Source organism: Thamnophis elegans, chromosome 8 (genome assembly GCF_009769535.1).
Source record: "Thamnophis elegans isolate rThaEle1 chromosome 8, rThaEle1.pri, whole genome shotgun sequence".
Lineage (NCBI taxonomy): Eukaryota > Metazoa > Chordata > Lepidosauria > Squamata > Colubridae > Thamnophis > Thamnophis elegans.
In genome coordinates, this window is record NC_045548.1 from 54,721,290 (window position 1) to 54,740,930 (window position 19,641).

Here is a 19,641-nt window from a genome sequence, read left to right on the forward strand (position 1 = left end):
CAGTGCAAAAGATGGCTTCCAGGCCTGACAAAATAATACCGAACTGTATTTGTTTTTTTAATGACAAAACCTCTTATGATGTGACACACTCTAAAGCATCTGCTAGTGCTACCAACTGGAGCAAGGCAAAAGAAGCCGGGGGGGGGGGGGGATAGCTATTTTGGCTTGCTTTTTAAAATAAAAATCCATCCGTGGGCAGGAGGCACCACTTGTGACAAAGTAGTTCATAACAGAAAAAAGCTCTTCTCAATCCTGTGAAGCTGAGATTGGATGAGATCCACTTTCTCAGCAGAGCAAGTAGAGCAAGACACAATTGACTGTTTGCTGGAGCAGAAAGCATTCTGCTTCATTTTTAGGAGCACTTCACATTCCAGTTCCTGTAACCTTATTAACAGAGTAACAGCATGGAAGGGACCTTGTAGGTCATCTAGTCTAACCTCCTGCTCAAGCAGGAGACCCTACACCATTTCTGATGAATGTCAATCCAATCTCTTTTTGAAAGTCTCAAGTGATAAAGCTCCCACCACTTTTGAAGGCAACTTCTGTTCCATTGGTTGATTATTCTCATTGTCAGAAAGTTCCTTCTAGTTTCTAGGTTGAATCTCTCCTTGGTCAGTTTCCATCCGTTATTTCTTGTCTGGCCTTTGGGTCCCTTGGAAAATAGCTTGACCCCCTCCTCTCCATGGCAGCCCCTCAAATATTGGAACACTGCTGTCATGTTTCCCCTGCTCCTTCTCTTCACTAGACTAGCCATACCTAGTTCCTGTAACCGTTCTTCATATGTTTTGGTCTCCAGGCCCCTAATCATCCTGGTTGCTCTTCTCTGCACTTTTTCTAGAGTCTCAACATCTTTTTTATAGTGTGGTGATCAAAAGTGGATGCAGTACTCTAGGTGTGGTCTTACTAAGGCTTTATAGAGTGGTATTAGTACCTCACTTGATCTTGATTGCAACCCTTTGTTAAAGCAACTTAGGATTGCATTCGCTTTTTTGGCTGCCACTGCACACTGCTGACTCATATTTAGTTAGTTGATCACTAAGACTCCAAGATCCCTCTCATAGTCACTGCTATTAAGCCTGGTTTCACCCAGTTTATATATGTACTTTTGATTTTTCTTACCTAAGTGTAATACTTTACTTTTCTCTACATTGAATTTCATTTTTTTAGTAGGGCCCAGTGTTCAACTTGAACCTATCTTTTAGGGTATTAGTTATTCCTTCTAGATGTACAAGTTGTGATCAGAAACTTATAGAGTTCCATCTCCAGACTGAAGCTGTATGGGGTGTCTAAATTTAACTTGGTATTTGAATTACCTTGCTTCAGTTCTAGATTCAAGGCTCATCCAATTGCGATGACAAAATTTCCTGTGTTATTACTTGTGTCAACAGAAATTGCTTTGGAGTTAGAGATATTCCCAGCAGAATGTCCCCTGTAGTCCATGAAACGTATCTCAAAACATAAAGGAGAGTTTAAAAAAAGAAAAAAAGAAAAAAGAAAATCGAAACAGCCATTTCAAAGCACTTTTAAAAATGAACTAATTAGCAGTCCACCTCTTCATGGAATAACTTGAACAACATTCTTTGTAGAACAAAATTCAATTTTGCATCTGGGATTAGTTCTTTAAAGATAAGCCTACTTTATTTTTATGATGATTATAATTAGCTTTTAATAAGAGTTTTTGAGACTCTAAGAAACTAAGGACTGCTTAGTTTTTGCTAAAAATTGAGTCTTAATGTCAGATCCTATTGTTGAAACACCTCTTAAATACAAATTTAAATATAAATTTAGATACATCTATAGATTTATTTCCCCCTACCATTTAATATATAAGTGAACAAGTAGTCCTCGACTTACAAAAGGACTGGAGCCTGCTCAGCAAGGTTATAAATTGTAATTGTCATAAACCAGGTTACCACATGAGCAGCCTGATTTTATGACTTTTTGTCAGTTATAAAGCAACTTCTGGAGTCATCAAGCAACAGCTGCAATCCTTAGATAAACCCATTGCTTGCTATGGGACATTTTTGCCAAAAACCAGAAGCAACTGATTTTCAACAAAAACATCATACATTGTGGTCATCTGATTGCAGGATGCTGCAAACAGCCATAAATGCAGGCTACCTGAAATACATGATCACAGGATTAGCCCATCTCTCAGAACTTTGGAACAGGGAAATAAGTACATTGAGGGAGGTCCCTCATAAGTTCAAATCAAGTCTCTTAAGTGACTGGTCATAAGTCAAGGACTACCTTGACAATTCATTTGAAGTCTGACTAATATTAAAATAATGACTAACAGTTCTGATTTCTTTTATATGTAACAATAAATATTTGATTTCCATTCTGCATCTTAATTTTTAAGATGGTTTCTCTTAGAAAAACAAACTTCTTTTAAAAACATTATTAAAAGAAAATCCTGCTTCAGTTTTATTTTAAAAATGTCCGAACACATTATGTTTTAAAGCCTTAAGAAAGTACAAAATACCAAACTAAAGCATGAGCTAAATGCTGTCTAAAAGATTGGAGACAAGATTTAACCTGTTTCTATAGCATCCCTGTGGAACAATGTTTCTAAGCCTTGGCCACTTTCAGATGTGAGGACTTCTAACTATCAGGATTCTGAATTCCAAATATCTGAAAGTGCCCAAGCTTGAGAAATACTGCTCTAAATGTATTGGGGAAATTATAGTACAACACAACTAAAGAGCACCAAGTTGGGAGGGTTGATGCAGAGGTGGTATTCAGCAGGTTCTGGAGATCCGGTAGCGGAAATTTAGAGTAGTTCGGAGAACCGGTAAATACCACCTCTGACTGGCTCTGACCTCATCTATTCTCTGCCTCCCGAGTCCCAGCTGATCAGGAGGAAATGGGGATTTTACAGTATCTTTCCCCTGCCACGCCCTCCAAGCCATGCCCACCAAGCTACACCACACCCACAAAGCCACACCCACAGAATCGGCAGTAAAAAATATTGAATCCCACCACTGGGTTGATGTTGCCAAACTATCTAAATCTGAAGCTCTTAGAAAATGCATTCATGTACTGCTTTCCCTGGAAATTCTAGTTCTCGGTTTCAAAAAGTAGGCTTCTGCCTGCGCTTTAAGTAGTGGACAATGGCTGCAGAGATTCTGTATTCTCCCCTCTCCTCACATCACAAAACCCGGCTTCTTAATTTCTGTCACTGCACTTTCATATGACATTACTTAACTGGATTAGTTTTCAGGCTGTCACGCTTCATAACTTAAAACTTGCTGAGCTGATTTGTAATGTAATATTGTCTTTTTCCTCCTACAGGTTCACAAATAATAGAGAAAAATGAAGCTTCTGTTTTTAATGATCTCCATCTGCCTATTTTCTGAAAGCATGACTTGTTTATTAAGCAACACCAGTTACGGCCACCAAAGAACATTTGAGGATATTGCGAGAGAAATAGCCAATTATTCGGACGTTGCTGAGAAGATTATCAAACTTGCGGTTTATGGCAAGGCCCAGAACAGATCTTACGAAAGGCTTGCGCTGTTTGTGGACACTTTTGGACCACGATTGAGTGGTTCTAGAAATCTAGAACTGGCTATCCAGTACATGGAGAACGCTTTGAGGAAAGATGGCTTAGGAAATGTCCACCTGGAGCCAGTAAAAATACCCCACTGGGAAAGGGGTGAAGAGAATGCAATGATGGTTGAACCATACAATCATACCATTGCCATGTTGGGGCTTGGTGGGAGCGTTGCAACTCCTCCGGAAGGTAATGACTGCCTGATTTTTAACAGTTGCCACTCTTAGTATTACTTTTTATTTGGAATATGACCTATTTTTTATTTAATGGTTCTCAACCTCAGTAGCTTTATGCTTGCTAGGGAATTGTAAGAGTTGAAGCCCTGTATGATTTAAGGCAGGAGTCCCCAAGCCCCAGTATTGGACTGTGGCCCATTCGCAACCTGGCCGCGGAAGTGGCAGGTGAGCTTTGCACATGTGCACAGCTCCATTTGTGCGAGGAGCAGGCGTGTGTGGCCGATGCCTGCACAAATGGAGCTGCACACTAGCTCTCGTGGAACCATCACCTCTCCTGCTTCCTGCTGCTCCGCAAAACTGGAAAAGTTGGGGAACACTGATTTAAGAACCCTTAAAATCATAAAATGTCATATTTTGGGCCCCAGCTCTGGAGGATCATAAAAAAGATTTCAGGGAGATGGAACTGTTGTTTGGACTGCATCTTGTGCACCCCTGAAGTATGAAAAACCCAAGATGGTTGCTTCCTGCGGCAAAAAGCAAGATTTCCCTTCCCATGTATATCTGGCTGTCTGGGCTGGCTGTTGAAACTTTCTTCCATGCTGAAGTTGAGACTGCTGAAGCACATGGATAGTGGTGGCACTATTCACAGTTATTCCCCAGCCCACCTCCATTTCCCCTGCATAATAGGAAGGATGGTTCTGCTAAGTAATATTCTATTAAATTTTCCAGTTCACTCTTCCCAGTAAAAAGTTACAGAAAAGTCCCTACTCGTTTTTTATAATGTGCAAGTTGAGGATAGAAGAATGCCTAACTTAAGCCTTCTAAGAGACAGCTAAATCAATAGCTTAAAGCCTAAGAAAGATTGATACCCCCCCCCCGCATTTTTATTACAAACCTTTTTAAAGTCTGTATGTATTTCTTCTAATCACACTTGAACATTGTTCTTCATGATGGTTAACTTCTCTTTTCTCCTTGGGACCCTATCTTCCAAACATGCCGATCGAATCCAGAATTGATCCAGTATAAAACATTATTGAAATAGAATTGGGAAAGTGAATATGTAAAGCATTGCATGATTCAGTGGGCAAGGAACTTTGGATATAATGTAAAGCTTGAACAATGGGAGGATATGTGGACAAAAGATTTAAAATTTACATCAAATCACAATTTTAAAGAAAATTATAAAATATGTGGACAAAAGATTTAAAATTTACATCAAATCACATTTTTAAAGAAAATTTCTATAAGATGGTGTGTCATTGGTATTTAACACCAGAAAAGTTATCAAGAATGTATAATGATATTTCAAATGAATGTTGGAAATGTAAAGAAGGGGGCTTTTATCATTTATGGTGGACATATGATAAAGCAAAGAAATATTGGAGTAGGATTCACATTCTAATACAACAAATTCTGAAAGTAAATATAAAAATAAAACCAGAAAGTTTTCTTTTGGGTTTAATGGGAAAAGACTTTGGGGGGGGGATTGTAACTTTGATGTTATATATATTTTGTGCACAAAGCAAAACTACTTTATGCCTAAAAAAGGATGGACATTTCAATTCCCACAATGGATGAATGACTGCAAAAGTTGATGGACTTAGCAGAGATTCATTTTATAAATGAATAAAAATTGAAAAAGCAAAATTGATCTAGCTTTATGTTGAACCCTGATCCTGAGCCTCCCCAGCAACACCATGAGTATGTCTCAACCAGGGAAGCAACTGTGGACAGTTCAACATCAACAATTCCAAAGTGTTGCTATGATCCATCATTAGTAGCTGCATGGAGAATGCTTTCAGTCCTACATCCATTAAAATCATATGAATCATTGGCTGACTCACATCACTGTTATTTAATTTCTTTCTCTATTGTTGTATGTGTATTTAGAACACATGTTTTCTTCATTAGAAACTAGGCACATAGTTGGAAAACCAAATTTGGAATAATTTTTAGAGTAGCTCTGTTGCCCTTCAAAGATATTGGAAATGTGACTCACAGGAAGCTGTTTCATGTAGCTCAATATTGTTTGCAGTGACCTGTAGTAGCTTCTCAAAGTTTTGGACAAGAATCCTTGCCATCTGGGGTTGCTAGGGGTGGTCAGCTGCAGAGCAGAGGCTCTATTATTTTTGTTACTTCTGCTATGTTGACGGGGAATTCTGTGCTCTGCAAACCCCACAGCTCTGGAAGACGCCGGTTGAAGAAGTTCGTTGCATAAGCTGTGAAAGGGACCCAGGATATTGAGACCTTATTGGCAGGAAGCATCTTTCATTATTACAAGGAGCTGTCAAGAATTGCTACTATTCTTTCTTCCTTGATGAGCAATCATGAACCCATGTTATTATGTTTTATCACTTGGCGCGGATATAAATGGAGAGCTGGGATGAATTACCTGATGTCAATTCTACTCATTAGTTTTGAAAGCTGATATGTCACATAGATTGCAGTGCCAGCCTGCAGAGACCTTGATTTTTCTAGTGGAAAATGAAAATTTCCAGATCTCTGGCTTCCTCTCCACTGGCCTAATTCCAGCTTTGCATGCTCCTGTCACCAAGATGTTTTTGAGGCATGCAGCCGAAACTCTTACTCATTAAGAGTGGCTGAAGCCTATCAGTTTACTTCACTTACATGCCAACAATAGCAGCGGTAGATTTTGACCTGAGTACGCAAATAGGGCACATCTTGCACTCAAAAAAAAAAAAAAGAGTAGATTGAGAGCCAGGAAAGTGAGCCCATTAGACTTTTCACACCTTCCTTACCTGTTTCTGGATGCAAAAGTCAAGACCTCATTTCCTATAACTTGATTAATTTTTGTTCTCCTGGATCAGGGGCAAAGAAGTTCATGCGCTGTATGAAGCCACTTGCAGACATTTTGCAAGTCCTGGAACAGTCCTAATTTTTTTTCCAAGCATCTGGGCAAAACAGAATTCATACCAGATACTTTTTGGGTTACATATTACCAGTATATCTTTAATCTAAAACTTTGACTGCAGCTTTTCACCCACTATTTCTTTCTGACGTAATTCTTGACAATGGTCCTTGAGGCCAAACTGTACATGATGGGGAAGAGAGATGAAAATGGATTAGGGGATGGGTAATTTGATATGGAGTCCTTGATGCTCTCTGAGCTTGGTTGTTTTCTTGCAGACCCAAAGATGCATTTTTGAAGAGGCAACTGGACTTCCTGGTTTTTATTTTGAAGACGTTTCACTTCAAGGAAAAATCAGAAAGTCCAGTTGCCTCTTGAAAAAAGGACCTTTGGGACAACCATGACCTGGATGACTGAGAATCTCTATAGACATCTTTCTTGCAGACGTCATAACATCATTGCTAGTATGAATTGTTTTTGAATTATTTATCACAATATGTTGCTTGTAAACTTTCAATACCACTCTAGCAAAATAACTAGCAGCCTTCAGAAGTGGAAAATAATTATTCTCCTTATTTTGTTGTCCTTATCCAAGCACCCTACATGTACCACTAGCAATTGCCCTTAGACATAGATACTGCTTTACAGTGCTTTATAGCCCTCTCTAAACAGTTTACAGAGTCTGCATATTGCCCCCAACATTTTGGATCCTCCTTTTACCCACTTCAGAAGGATGGAAGGCTGAGTCAACCTTGAGCCTGGTGGGATTTAAACTGCCAAATTGCAGGAAGCTGGCAGTCAGCAGAAGTAGCCTGCAGTACTACACTCTAACCACTTGGCCACCATGGCTCAGGTAATCACTCTTTTACATACAGTATGTGTGTAAAAAGTGACTGTATATTCATTGTTAATTTTTACAATAAGTTATTTTTACATTTGAACAGTAGAAAGATTTGTTCAAATAATTAAATTAAATATAATCATGTGATATGTATTGTTTCATCCTAGTGTTCATCTTTTTTTGCATACCTATAGTGATGCACACTACTGTTGTATACCACACACGCACATGGGAAGATAGGGATTATCTGGCCTCTGTCAGAAATCTGAATCCCTTCTCTACTGTTTCTTTAGCTTGAGAATAAGGAGATGTATTTTGTTATAGACAGTGGCTGTGTTACCTTTGATTCATTGATTGACTATGTACCATCAAGTCATTTTTGGCACCTAGGGACCGCATAGCTAGGACTTCTCCATTACAATCCATCCCTAACTTGTTCTTTCAAGTCCCCCAATAGTACATTCATTGCCACTGTAACTGAGTCCACCCATGTTTCTACTAGTCATCTTCTTCTCTTTCTCTTCACCTTTCCCAACATTAGAATCTTTTCCAGAGAGCTAGGTCTTTGCACATTGTCCAAAGTAGATTAATATGCTCCTCGAGTGAGTTGATTTGTTCAATGATCCAATCAGTTTATTTTCTTGGTTGTCCACACTATTCTCAAAAACCTTCTACATCAAACTTCAAAAGTAATAATAAAAATATAATATATAAAGTTCAAAAGCATCAGCGCTTCTACTTTAAAGTCCAACTTTTACTTCCATAGAGTGTTATAGGAAATGCTACATGCTGCATAGCTAATCTAAAAAAAAGGCGTCTAAAAGGATTAGAAGTCTCCAAGTCAGAATATGAGCCACCACACCACATTGTGTGATGGTTAAGGCTGAGGCTATAAAATGACACACTGCTGGGGAATTTTGAGCCAGTCACTCTCTCTCTCTCTGCCCTAAGAAGGAATCAATGGCAAACTACTGATAGGTGAATTTCTGGCAATTGCTTGGACAAGTCCTTGCAGTTTTCTTAGCAACGTTTTGAAGTGGTTTGTCATTTCCTCCTCCTCATATTCTGACTTGGAGGCTTCTAATCCATTTTAAAGTAATTAAAGACATTTCTAGAGTTATTTGGCTGTTCTCTCCTGAAATGTTGCTAACATCTCCTTACTGGAGATGGTTGATGGGATAAGAAGATTTCACCCCATGCCACCTCTCCACTTTGATCTTTACATCTTCTTATTGTAAATAAGGAGCTGAGGTGGCGCAGTGGTTAAATGCAGCACTGCAGGCTACTTCAGCTGACTGCAGTTCTGCAGTTTGGCTGTTCAAATCTCACCGGCTCAGGGTTGACTTCCATCCTTCCGAGGTGGGTGAAATGAGGACCCAGACTGTGGGGGCAATATGCTGACTCTGTAAACCGCTTAGAGAGGGCTGAAAGCCCTATGAAGTGGTAAATAAGTCTAACTGCTATTGCTATTATTTTTGTTTGTAAGCTGCCCACAGTTGCTGGGTAAGATGGGCAGCATATAAAGCTAATAAATAAATAAATAAAATAAAACTGGGCCTGTATTTCTAACAGCTGATTTTTCATTTCCAGGTATTACAGCAGAAGTGTTGGTGGTAAGTTCTTTTGATGAACTACACAAGAAAGCCCATGAAGCCCGTGGAAAGATTATTGTTTACAACCAGCGTTACACCAATTATGGTAAAACAGTGCTCTACCGACTTCATGGAGCAGTGGAAGCTGCTAAACTGGGCGCAAAAGCTTCTCTTATCAGGAGTATTGCACCATTTTCTATCAATAGGTAGGAGCCTATTTTTTAAAGAGAATCACGCTTCCCCTCTTCTTTCAGGTGTGTTCCTATAGAACAGAAAGCTCTTTTGTTGAAACCGTTTTCTGTTGGTTTTACATGTCTAAGTGATAGTAGACAACCTGACATCTCAAGCTGTTTTCTAACAGGAGAATCACAATTATTTGAGCCATTTATGCTTTTGTTAGCAGGAATAATAGCCTTGCCTTTTTTTTTTTTTTTTGAAAAAAAGTGTTGCATTTCATACAATCATGAAGGGCTTCTACATATTGATTGTAAATTATCGTTATTAAAAAGAAAACAGTACATTTCAAATGTAGATAGAAAGGAACAGTCACCCTACCTACGCTTTTCATATTCAGTCACGTATTGTCCCAAGACATTTTGTGACTTGAAGTATAAAATAGAAAAAGTGCCCATTTTGCCATTCAATGAAATTAAGTTATCTTGGCACATAGGAAACAAAATCTCTCAAACATTGCCTTGGCACTGAAAATACAATGAACCCAATTGAAAAGTCCAGTCTATCTCAATCTGCTTCTTAACATTTTCCCAACCTGGTACTTTAAATGTGTGACTCTACAACTTTCAGAATGATCATCTACATTGGTGCCTCCAGATAGAATTCCCTTTAAATTATATGTGAAAAGGGAGGTTAAGGAAGATTAGTTTACAATGTGGCTTACAAAATATACATGAGGCCAATCCTAGAATATTATTCAATTATTTGCAAGAATTCTGTTTTCTCTGTATTGGTGATACTTTCGACGTATGGTACAATGTTTTCAAGCCAAGTTTGAAGACATTTGGTTCTGCTCTATGAAAAAAGCTGCTTCAGGTGTAGTCAAGTGATCCCATAAAGAATTGCAATAAGAACAAGAGCTACCTCTTATCTTCAAAAAGCAAAGAAAAAATGTTAAAAGGCATAAGTTGCTGTCCAGTGGTGACTAAGACATACAAATAATACAAACATATTAAATACAAAGAAAGAAAGAAAAAGGAAAAAAACAAATATTACAGTGCAACACCCCCCAGACCTTTTTTTAAACCCTTATATTTATTCATCTATAGCAACTAAACGTTATACAATATATTCCAATTGTGCCCTTATCCCCTCCAAAACAAGATATATTCTTGAGTAGGTTTATTCCCTTTGCCTTCCACCAACACTGATTTTATAAAATCTCCCCATATTTCATTATAATTATTTGCTTTAATCATCCCTTTTTAAAATTTTATTTCTGTTGTTAATTTATTATTTGTTGCCATACTCCAAATTTTATTATATTTCTGTTATATTTCTTTGAAATGAGAAATATAATGAGTGGTATAATGAATTTCATCCCCAATATTTAGCCATCACTAATCTAGCTGCCATTATCAAATTTACAATTAATTCCTTTTTTGTTTCATTTATATCCCGTTTTTCCACCAGTCACTGTAATGCAATCCTAGGTGACATATTTACATTCAATTGTGCAGGTTTTTTAAAATCATTGTTGAAAAAAAGTTTATTCAACTATTTATTATAGAAAATATTGAAAAAGAAGACAAACTCAAATAATTAAAGTGTTGATTTATTACTTAGCACCTAAAAATAAGTTTATGAAAGACAAATATAATAACACACCAGGAAGTGAGAACACTTTAAAGCAGTGCTTTGGCAATTTCAACCTGTGTGATTTTCAAATTCAGCAGATTTCCATGGCCACCATACTGGTTTAAAGTATCTTGGCTTTACTTAAAGTATCGTTTACTTAAAATTTTAGCCCTAAACATCCATGCAAAGATTACCTAAATTGCATGCTTAATATTTATAAAATAATTTTATTGCCAGTCTTGGGCTATATTTTTTTAAGTTGAGTTCTGCACCCACTGGTGATGTCTGAAGTTCATTGCTCTGGCTTTTGCTGTCACACAATGTTCCCTAAAATGGCCTGCTATGATGCAGATTTTTTTAAAATATATCAAATACACACATTCCTTTCAATAGCATTTTCCCCAAACTGCATTATTGCATAGACAAATGTAATAGTTAAAACCAGGTTTGTTTTTTTAAAAAAAGTCTGATTCATACAATATGTCAAACTGTAATATGCTATATGTGTCCTGCAGTATGTTAGATAAACTTCCCCATCTGCTATTTATTCAGAAGTTTAAGAACGTGTGACTATAGTTTAATTGAATGAAGAGATGGAATAGTGAACTGTTTTAGATCAATGGGTCTGCATTCTTGAATGGAAAGTATTATTTGTCACTTTAAAAGATATTGCAGCATTGGAGCATCCGTGAAAGAAAAAAGTTTTAAGCTTTAAAAACCTGAGTTGCTCTTCATTGTTCTTTCAGCAATACTCTTGCCTGTCTGTCTCTTTCTCTCTCTTTCTCATGCATCCACCACACCTGGGACTAATATCACTGCTGCCACTCTGCAGTGACACAACCTACCCTTTGTGCTTGCAAGTGACAAGAGACAATGTGCAAGTCTGCAGAGATTTTTCTGCCTCTCCGACTTCCCCTTCACCACCTGTGGTGTCTTTTCTTCTCTGTCCTGCTGACAAATGGCATTGAATCAGCCCAGCTGGACACAGTGCCTTTTGTCAACCAGCATCAGGAGGTATTTTCAGCTTCCATTGCATTCCTTTTGGAACATTTTTTATTTTAGACCGATTGATTGGAAGCACTGATTCCATCTGACGGCTTCATTGATACGTAGACTACCCAGAGGCCTGCTGGCTCAGGGGAAGGAAAAGTTAGCAACTGATTTCTAAATAATGGAGTACCAGTAGAGGCTGAACCTTGGATATTTCCAGGGGAAAAGCCCCATCCTTTTTTAAATCTTTGTCCTTTTCTTAGCCAAATTGTAGGGCTATCCCTTCTGAGTGCTAAGAGGACATTTTTGGGAGGCATAAATATTAGCAGAACTTTTTAAAGCCAAGGACACATTTGGGATTCTGTGAGATTATGAAGAATGCAACCAGTTCAGACTCTTTATCAGCCGCCTTCAAGGTAGACCAGATGAGGAAACCGATGTCATGGTTGCTCATCTCACAAAAATAACCATGCTTGTTTATAATTTTCATGAGTCTATGCATTTTCATACAGGCACAGTGCATTTTAATTGACAAACCTCTTTACAGAATTTGTGGATGGGTAGGCAGGAGGGTAGCATTCACTGTCCCTGTCTACTCTACAAAACGTCTTTAGTTCAGTATAACTTCTTTAGAATCTGACATTTTCTGCCCACCTTATTTTTTTATAGCTAAATCTCAATCATCCTGATTTAAAAGAAAGAAGGACTAGGGGAGACATGATAGCAGTGTTCCAATATCTCAGGGGTTGCCACAAAGAAGAGGGAGTCAAACTATTCTCCAAGGCACCTGAGGGTAGAACAAGAAGCAATGGATAGAAACTAATCAAGGAGAGAAGCAACTTAGAACTGAGGAGAAATTTCCTGACAGTTAGAATAATTTATCAGTGAAACAACTTGCCTCCAGAAGTTGTGAATGCCCCAACACTGGAAGTCTTTAAGAAAATGTTGGATAGCCATCTGTCTGAAACTGTATAGGGTTTCCTGCCTAGGCAGGGGGTTGGACTAGAAGACCTCCAAGGTCCTTTCCAACTCTGCTGTTGTATTGCATTGTATTAAAAATAATTCTGCAGTTGATATTGAAAAAGTTTCTGCTTAGTCCTTCCAGGAAGTGCCATATATTATAGGAAATGAAAAGACACTGGATCTCTTTGTTGAGCAACGCACACTTTCTCCTAGGGGCAAATTTTGGCCCTGACTTGTCAACATTACATGGGGCTCCTAGTGATGCTGGGCCAAGAGCAATAAAACCTTGGCAGAAATAAACCTTAAAAAACAAACATTAAAATATTTAGTGTTTTAGGTAATGCGTGGTATTTATGTGCTTGGCCTGTTTTGAAGCTAGTAGGTAATTATTGAAATAAACTTGAAAATATTAAGATTAAACAGGAAGAAAAATTCAAAGTGAGCTACCACTTTATAGGCAGAAGTCCTATGGACATTACTCAGTGTGAGTGTATATAGAACTGCAGCGTCAAGTGTATTTTAATAATAATAATAACTAAAGAAAAAATGGATTCATTGAGTGGCCTTCCCCAAATGAGTTTGATTTCAGTCCCCATATGCTTCAGCTTTTTTTTTTTTTTTTTTGGGGCTAGGCTGTCTAGGAATTAAGAATCCTGAAGTCAACATGTTGGCACATCTCCAGACTGAATAGGTTATCAAAGAGAATACTAATATTAGACATTTAATTGAAAACGTAAAGATGTTTGTGCTCGCTAAGTGAAGAAATGTTCATGAATCCCACTTCCATACATTGGGAGGACTGCACATGCTTCAAAAATGATTTGATAGAACTTCAGATCTTGAGTCAGCCTCAAAGAAGATACACTACCATAAGGATTTAGTAAGGGGGTGCTGCTTTATAATTAATTAGAAGAACATGTGAGGTCCAAGGCACTTTTCCTAAATATTTGCAAAACCACATCCAGTCCTAATATGTAGTCGACCCACAATTGTAACACAGCTGTTGAATTTGTTGGAACTGTGCTAGCACCTGCATTCGTGGCTCAGATATCATTCCTGTTTGTGCCATATGTTTCACTGTACTTGATCCCTTCTGTTTCTGTAAAACTTCGATATGCTTGAATTGCCCTCAGTGTATTTTGCAGCCTCTTCTTCATGTAAAACTGGCTAGTTCAGACTCATTTCCTTTTAGAATGTCTTCTGTTCAAGACAGTTGATCTGAGTTGATAGTCTGCAATCTAAAATGAAATTACTCTGAAACTTTTCCATGCATTTGTACTTGGTAGTCAAACAGAGCCATTTTATGGTTCATCTCATTCAGCCACTAAAACACAGCAACTTAGATTGATGTTACTTGAAGTCTTATTTCAATCTTCTTCAATCTTAAGAGCTGTGGGGGCACAGTGATTAGAAATGCAGTATTGCAGGCGAATTGTGCTGACTGTCGACTGCTGGCAGTTTGGCAGCTCAATTCTGACCCGCACAAGGTTGACTCAGCCTCCCAAACTTCCGAGGTTGGTAAAATGAGGACCCAGATTGTTGGGGGCAAGATGCCGACTCTGTATACTGCTTAGAGAGGGTTGTAAAGAGCACTGTGAAGCGGTATATAAGTCTAAGTGCTTGCTATTCTCCAGTTTAGTGCTAGCTTGTTATGTTGAGCTTCAGTGGCCATAATCATCCAGTCAGCATCTCTGTCCCAACCAACAACAATAACTGCGAGATCAAAAACTTTCCACCATTTTGTTGACAAAATCCAAAGTTCTGATGATGTAGATGTTGAAAAATAAAGTATTAGCGGAGAAATGTCCCTTCACTTTTCTTTCTTTTTGAATTGGGAATCAGAAAGGCTTATTTTTTACTATTTACCTGTTCCAGGAGCTTCTTTTTGGCTGAAGAGCATGGTATCAATGCTTTACATAAGTAAATAGTGTCACTTATACACAGTGGTGAAATCTAATTCTGTGGGTGTGGCTTGGTTGGGGGGGTCATGTGACTGGGTAGGCATGGTCAACTTTTTTCATTGTTTGAAGCATTTTTTTCCTGCAGGTTTGGGCAAAGAAAGAAATGCTTCAAAAAGTGGGGAAAAAAAGCTTCCGATGATCGCGCAGATCATCTGTGAGCCATGAGATCCTCAGAAGCTTTTGTTTTTACTACCAGTTTGCAGAACCAGGGACAATCGTTCCTACTGGTTCTCCTGAACCATGCCGAACCTGGGGGATGTCACCCTTGCTTATACAGTATTTTGAGCTGAGAGGTCTTAACACATAAAAGGTCTGTATATTAATCTGATAATGTACATCAGGACATACATACCATGAACCTCCTTATGCTTTCCTGATTCAGCAAGAAAAGAATGCCTCTTAGAAAGGATTCCGAAAAAATTATCCAATTTCTGAAAAACGATTTGTACAAAATGCGTTGTCTCTATTCAGGAGACCAAATTAGCTCTATTACCAATAAACTTTCTGGTATACACAATTCAAACATTAGTTGATTGCAAATGTATTTAGATTTGTAATAATTACTGAAGAGGTAAATAAACCTGAACATAGAAAACCCAGAGTGGGACTTAGATGCTGTCATTTGTTTCAGCAACTGCCATCTGTTGTATTGTACCATTTGTCATCCAAGCTGTTGTTCCACTGAATCACAGTTTTCCCAGGGCATTTAAATTTAACCAAGAGTTTACTGTTTAGCTGACACCTGTTTGAAAGACTGGAGGGGGGGAAGCCTACACCTAAAACAAATTCTTTTTCCAAATCTTTCTATTGATTGTTTAGTATTAATAAATGCTGTTTATGCTATAAGAAGAATTTTATGACTTAGATTGAGTATAAACATTGAAAATGTCAAACATAAAAAAGTTGAGATGTCAAATTAGAAGTAATAAATCCAAGATAGGGATCTTTATTTAATATTTCTTAAGCTCCAGAAAATATATAAATTATCTTCTGTTGCAAATATTTGACTACATTTTTTATTCTGTTTCTTTTTTTTTTAAGATCAATACAAACATTCCAAGAAAAATGGAAAAACAAAAACATTTTTGGAAGGTGTTATAAACCTATCCAGTGCCCAGGTTTTAATTCATCCTCATGTGTTTACTGAACATTTTAGGGATAGGTGATGCATATCCTATCAAGTGAAAGTTATAAAGTATACAAGACAGTACAGATGATATTTGGTCCATTTAGAATAGTAATAAATGATACTTCATGAAGTACACCTGTTTCTGTTGTTGCCATTTTTATGATTAATCTGTTTTGTTTTGCTTGGTTTTGCTCTTGTTTTGTTCACATGGCAACAGTGGAAATCTGATGATGCTGAAGTCATAAGGCTAATCATATCAACATGCCACTCAGTCCTTGAAACATCAGTTGCAATCCCCATAATCAGACATAATAAGCAAAGCTAAAGCCACTTTCTAATTAATACACTCAGTATGGTTTTTCTCCCGATAGCTTTTTATCTCCAAATGTTTGGAGATCAAATATCTTGCCAGATCTTCAAAGGTGTCTCCAAATGAGAACCCTAAAGTAATGAAGGAGAGTTATATTGCTCTGCATTTGAACAGTGAGTCTGTAAGCTGCTAGCTTCTACAAGGTCCCAGTTCTTCGTTTCTATTGATTGCACTTGTTCCCAAACAGTAACTTTTTGCTGCTTTATTAAAGAATGTAGTTCGTTAATTTGCTGAGCTTCCATTAACACAACACTGCTGTGTTCAGCACATGTGGTCTATCCATGCTGTGGATTTCAGACTCCACTAAAATATTTAAAGGATTTGGGCAGAAATGATAGAAATGCACTGTGTTAGCATTGACTACATGGGGTTGAAAATGGAAACTCATGCAGTAGCATTTTTTTTTTGGGGGGGGGGGGTACATGGAATATATTTTTGGCTTTTTTTCCCTAAAGTACCAAATTGGGAGGGTAAGGTCTATCACAAGTTAGATAATTCCATTTTGAATTATAATAGGAACAATAACAATTATTTAATTTTGAAGCACTGTCATCATCTGATAGAAAATACTGTAGCTCATGGTTGAACTGTGGGGTCCTGTATGCTGTGGGGTCCTGTGGGGCTTGGTGGTTTTCTTGCAGACATTTCATTATCCAAACTAGGTAACCACATCAGGAAATACTGGAAGTCATGATGTTACCTTGTTTGGTAATAAAACATCTGCAAGAAAACCACTAAGAAAACATCAAGGACCACACTGTCATCATCCCGTATTATGCAATGTTCTTCTATTTAGTGAAGATTCTAGAAAAAATGTATATATGGCAAATAGTTCTGAGAATTGTAATTCAGAATATTTAGAAGGCTTCCTATGATGGTAGAGACTGGATCCAAAAGTCATTATTACCAATTTTTTTATTACAAGAAACTGAAAGGCACACATACACACAAAGAGGCAAGCTTTTGGTTCCTCCAGAAATCTTCATCAGGTTATAAGTAATTGTGCCCTTTGGCTACTTATAGCATATAATGACAAAGAAAGTGGATGTTGTTCTATTCAACAAAAGCCATGGATACTTTGTATCAGTAAACCATATCTGGACTGTAAAAATCTGGATAACCACCAAAAGAAAAGTCTAACTCTTGTTGCCACCTATTGATTGTCCAACTTTCTGCTGCCTAATTGTGGCAAGATTGTTTTCCTAGAGGTAAGGCTCACAGACACATTAGCACAGTGTTTCTCAACCTTGGCAACTTGAAGATGTCCGGACTTCAACTCCTAGAATTCCCCAGCCAGCGAATGCTGGCTGGGGAATTCTGGGAGTTGAAGTCCGGACATCTTCAAGTTGCCAAGGTTGAGAAACACTGCATTAGCATGTGAGAAAGCATAAATAAACATTACATCTATATCGGGTGGGTTTCTGCCGGTGTTACTACTGGCTCGGTATGCCTGATGTGTGCACAGAGTATTAAAAATGTCAAAAAAACATGCCGCGGCAACTGGGGAAGCAGTTCGGGGGCATGGCAAGCCTGCCGTCCCTACCAGTTCGGCAACCAAGTTGCAATTTCCACTACCGGTTCGCCTGAACTGGTGCGAACCGGTAGCAATCCACCTCTGATCTATATCAGTATTTCTCAATCTCAGCAATTTTAAGATGCTGGCTGGAAAAGTTTGCGAATTGAAGTCCACACATCTTAGTTACTGAGGTTGAGACCACTAGTCTGTATAACTGGAAACATGCTGAGTAATTTTGAATAAAAAGTCAAATTACAAACCTTGTAATTGGAGAGGTTTGGGCTCTCTAATTGCAGAGCTGCTCTTCAAATGTATAAATACTTTCTCCTCTGGAGATAACGTGTAACTAAAGGTTCCTATTTTCCAAGGGATTTAAAAAGCAATCTAAGCTATGTTTCTCCATAAAAGAGAGTTCTAAAATATATATTGAAAGAAATAAAAGAGTTTGTCATTTTTGCAGTCATATAAATTTATTATCTTCAAATTCCCATATTCTGAGAAAACAAGATTATATATGTAGACTTTTCACTTTCTGTTTTGTGTTACTAATTATAAATGTGCCTTTCCCCTGTGGTATGTTAAGGGGGCAAAGTTTTAATAGACAAAGATAAACTCTCGGGACAGAGAATTATTTTTGGTTGTTGTATATGAAATTTTAGCATAGAATATGGAGAATTAATATTTCAGTAATACAGCCTAGAAAAAAGCAAACTTACTTCCCTTTTCTGAATGAAGATATATTTAAAATACAGAAATAAAGTTCTTAAAGAAAAAAAAACCCGCTTTTTCCTCCTTGGATTTTTCCTCCCTAGTTTAAAGAGATATCCCGCTTGCATCTCGTATGATGAAAGTGTAGAAAATGATTTATTGCTAATCTGATATCTGATGCATTTCAAATATGAAAGTTCTATCCCAGGGCAAAAAAAAAAAAAAAGATGGAGGGGGAATCCAAAAATAACCTTCCAGTTTGATTTGTTGTGATTTGTCCTCTTCCAAATTGCATCTAAGTCAATAGGACTGATAGAACTTATTAAAAAGCAGCATTTGGATTCAGAGAGTTGCCCACAAACTTTGTTTTGAGTGACTGGTTGTTTCAAAGACATTAGGAAGGCCATCGTGTAAGTTACAGAGGCCATTGCTGGGGGAATCAATAAAATCAAGAAGGGAATCGCAGCTATGTGACTGAAGCCCTTTTGTATGTGAGTTGACAACACATTCACAAGAGTTAGATTTAGATTTCATGGTCATGACACAACCATGACATTTTGATCCCCCTCCCCACACCCCGAGGATACCATATATACACCACCCTTTGGCCTTGCATGTGAAGACTTTGTGTTATCCATATCATGTGCACACAAAGTCTCCGCATTTAGTCCAGAATTTATCCTAATGTTGCCACCAAACTGCAATTTCTAATGTCACAGAGAAACGTTATTAAACCAATGGAGTTAGAAAATTATTATATTAGCTGCATCAATTTAACATATTTAAATGAAGTTGAATTCTACTTATATCTTGGAATGGCTTGCTACGCATTTACCATAGAGCCGAGGTGGTGCAGTGGTTAGAGTGCAGTACTGCAGCCTACTTCAGCTGACTGCTAGCTGCCGTTCAGCAGTTCAAATCTCACCAGGCTCAAGGTTGACTCAGCCTTCCATTCTTCCGAGCTGGGTAAAATGAGGACCCAGATTGTTGGGGACAATATGCTGACTCTGCAAACCACTTAGAGAGGGCTGTAAAGCACTGTAAAATGGCATATAAGTCCCCTCTGTTCTTCTCAGCTAAATCTTGCAACTGCTCTAAGTACTGGTCAGGATTACCCTGATCGAATGCTCCACAGCGAGTGGGATGGCAGCCAACAGT

General features: G+C 37.9%; 1 protein-coding gene across 3 annotated transcripts in view; it reads left to right on the top strand.

The window, feature by feature from the left end:
* Positions 1-19,641, top strand: part of CPQ (carboxypeptidase Q) — a 177,753-nt gene that overhangs the window by 25,746 nt on the left and 132,366 nt on the right. For all 3 annotated transcript variants that reach the window (XM_032222640.1, XM_032222638.1, XM_032222639.1), the window contains exons 2-3: positions 3,295-3,745; positions 9,033-9,240. In XM_032222640.1, the coding sequence (XP_032078531.1) occupies positions 3,316-3,745; positions 9,033-9,240 (638 nt within the window). In that variant the 5' untranslated portion in view covers positions 3,295-3,315. The remainder of the gene's footprint in view (positions 1-3,294; positions 3,746-9,032; positions 9,241-19,641) is intronic.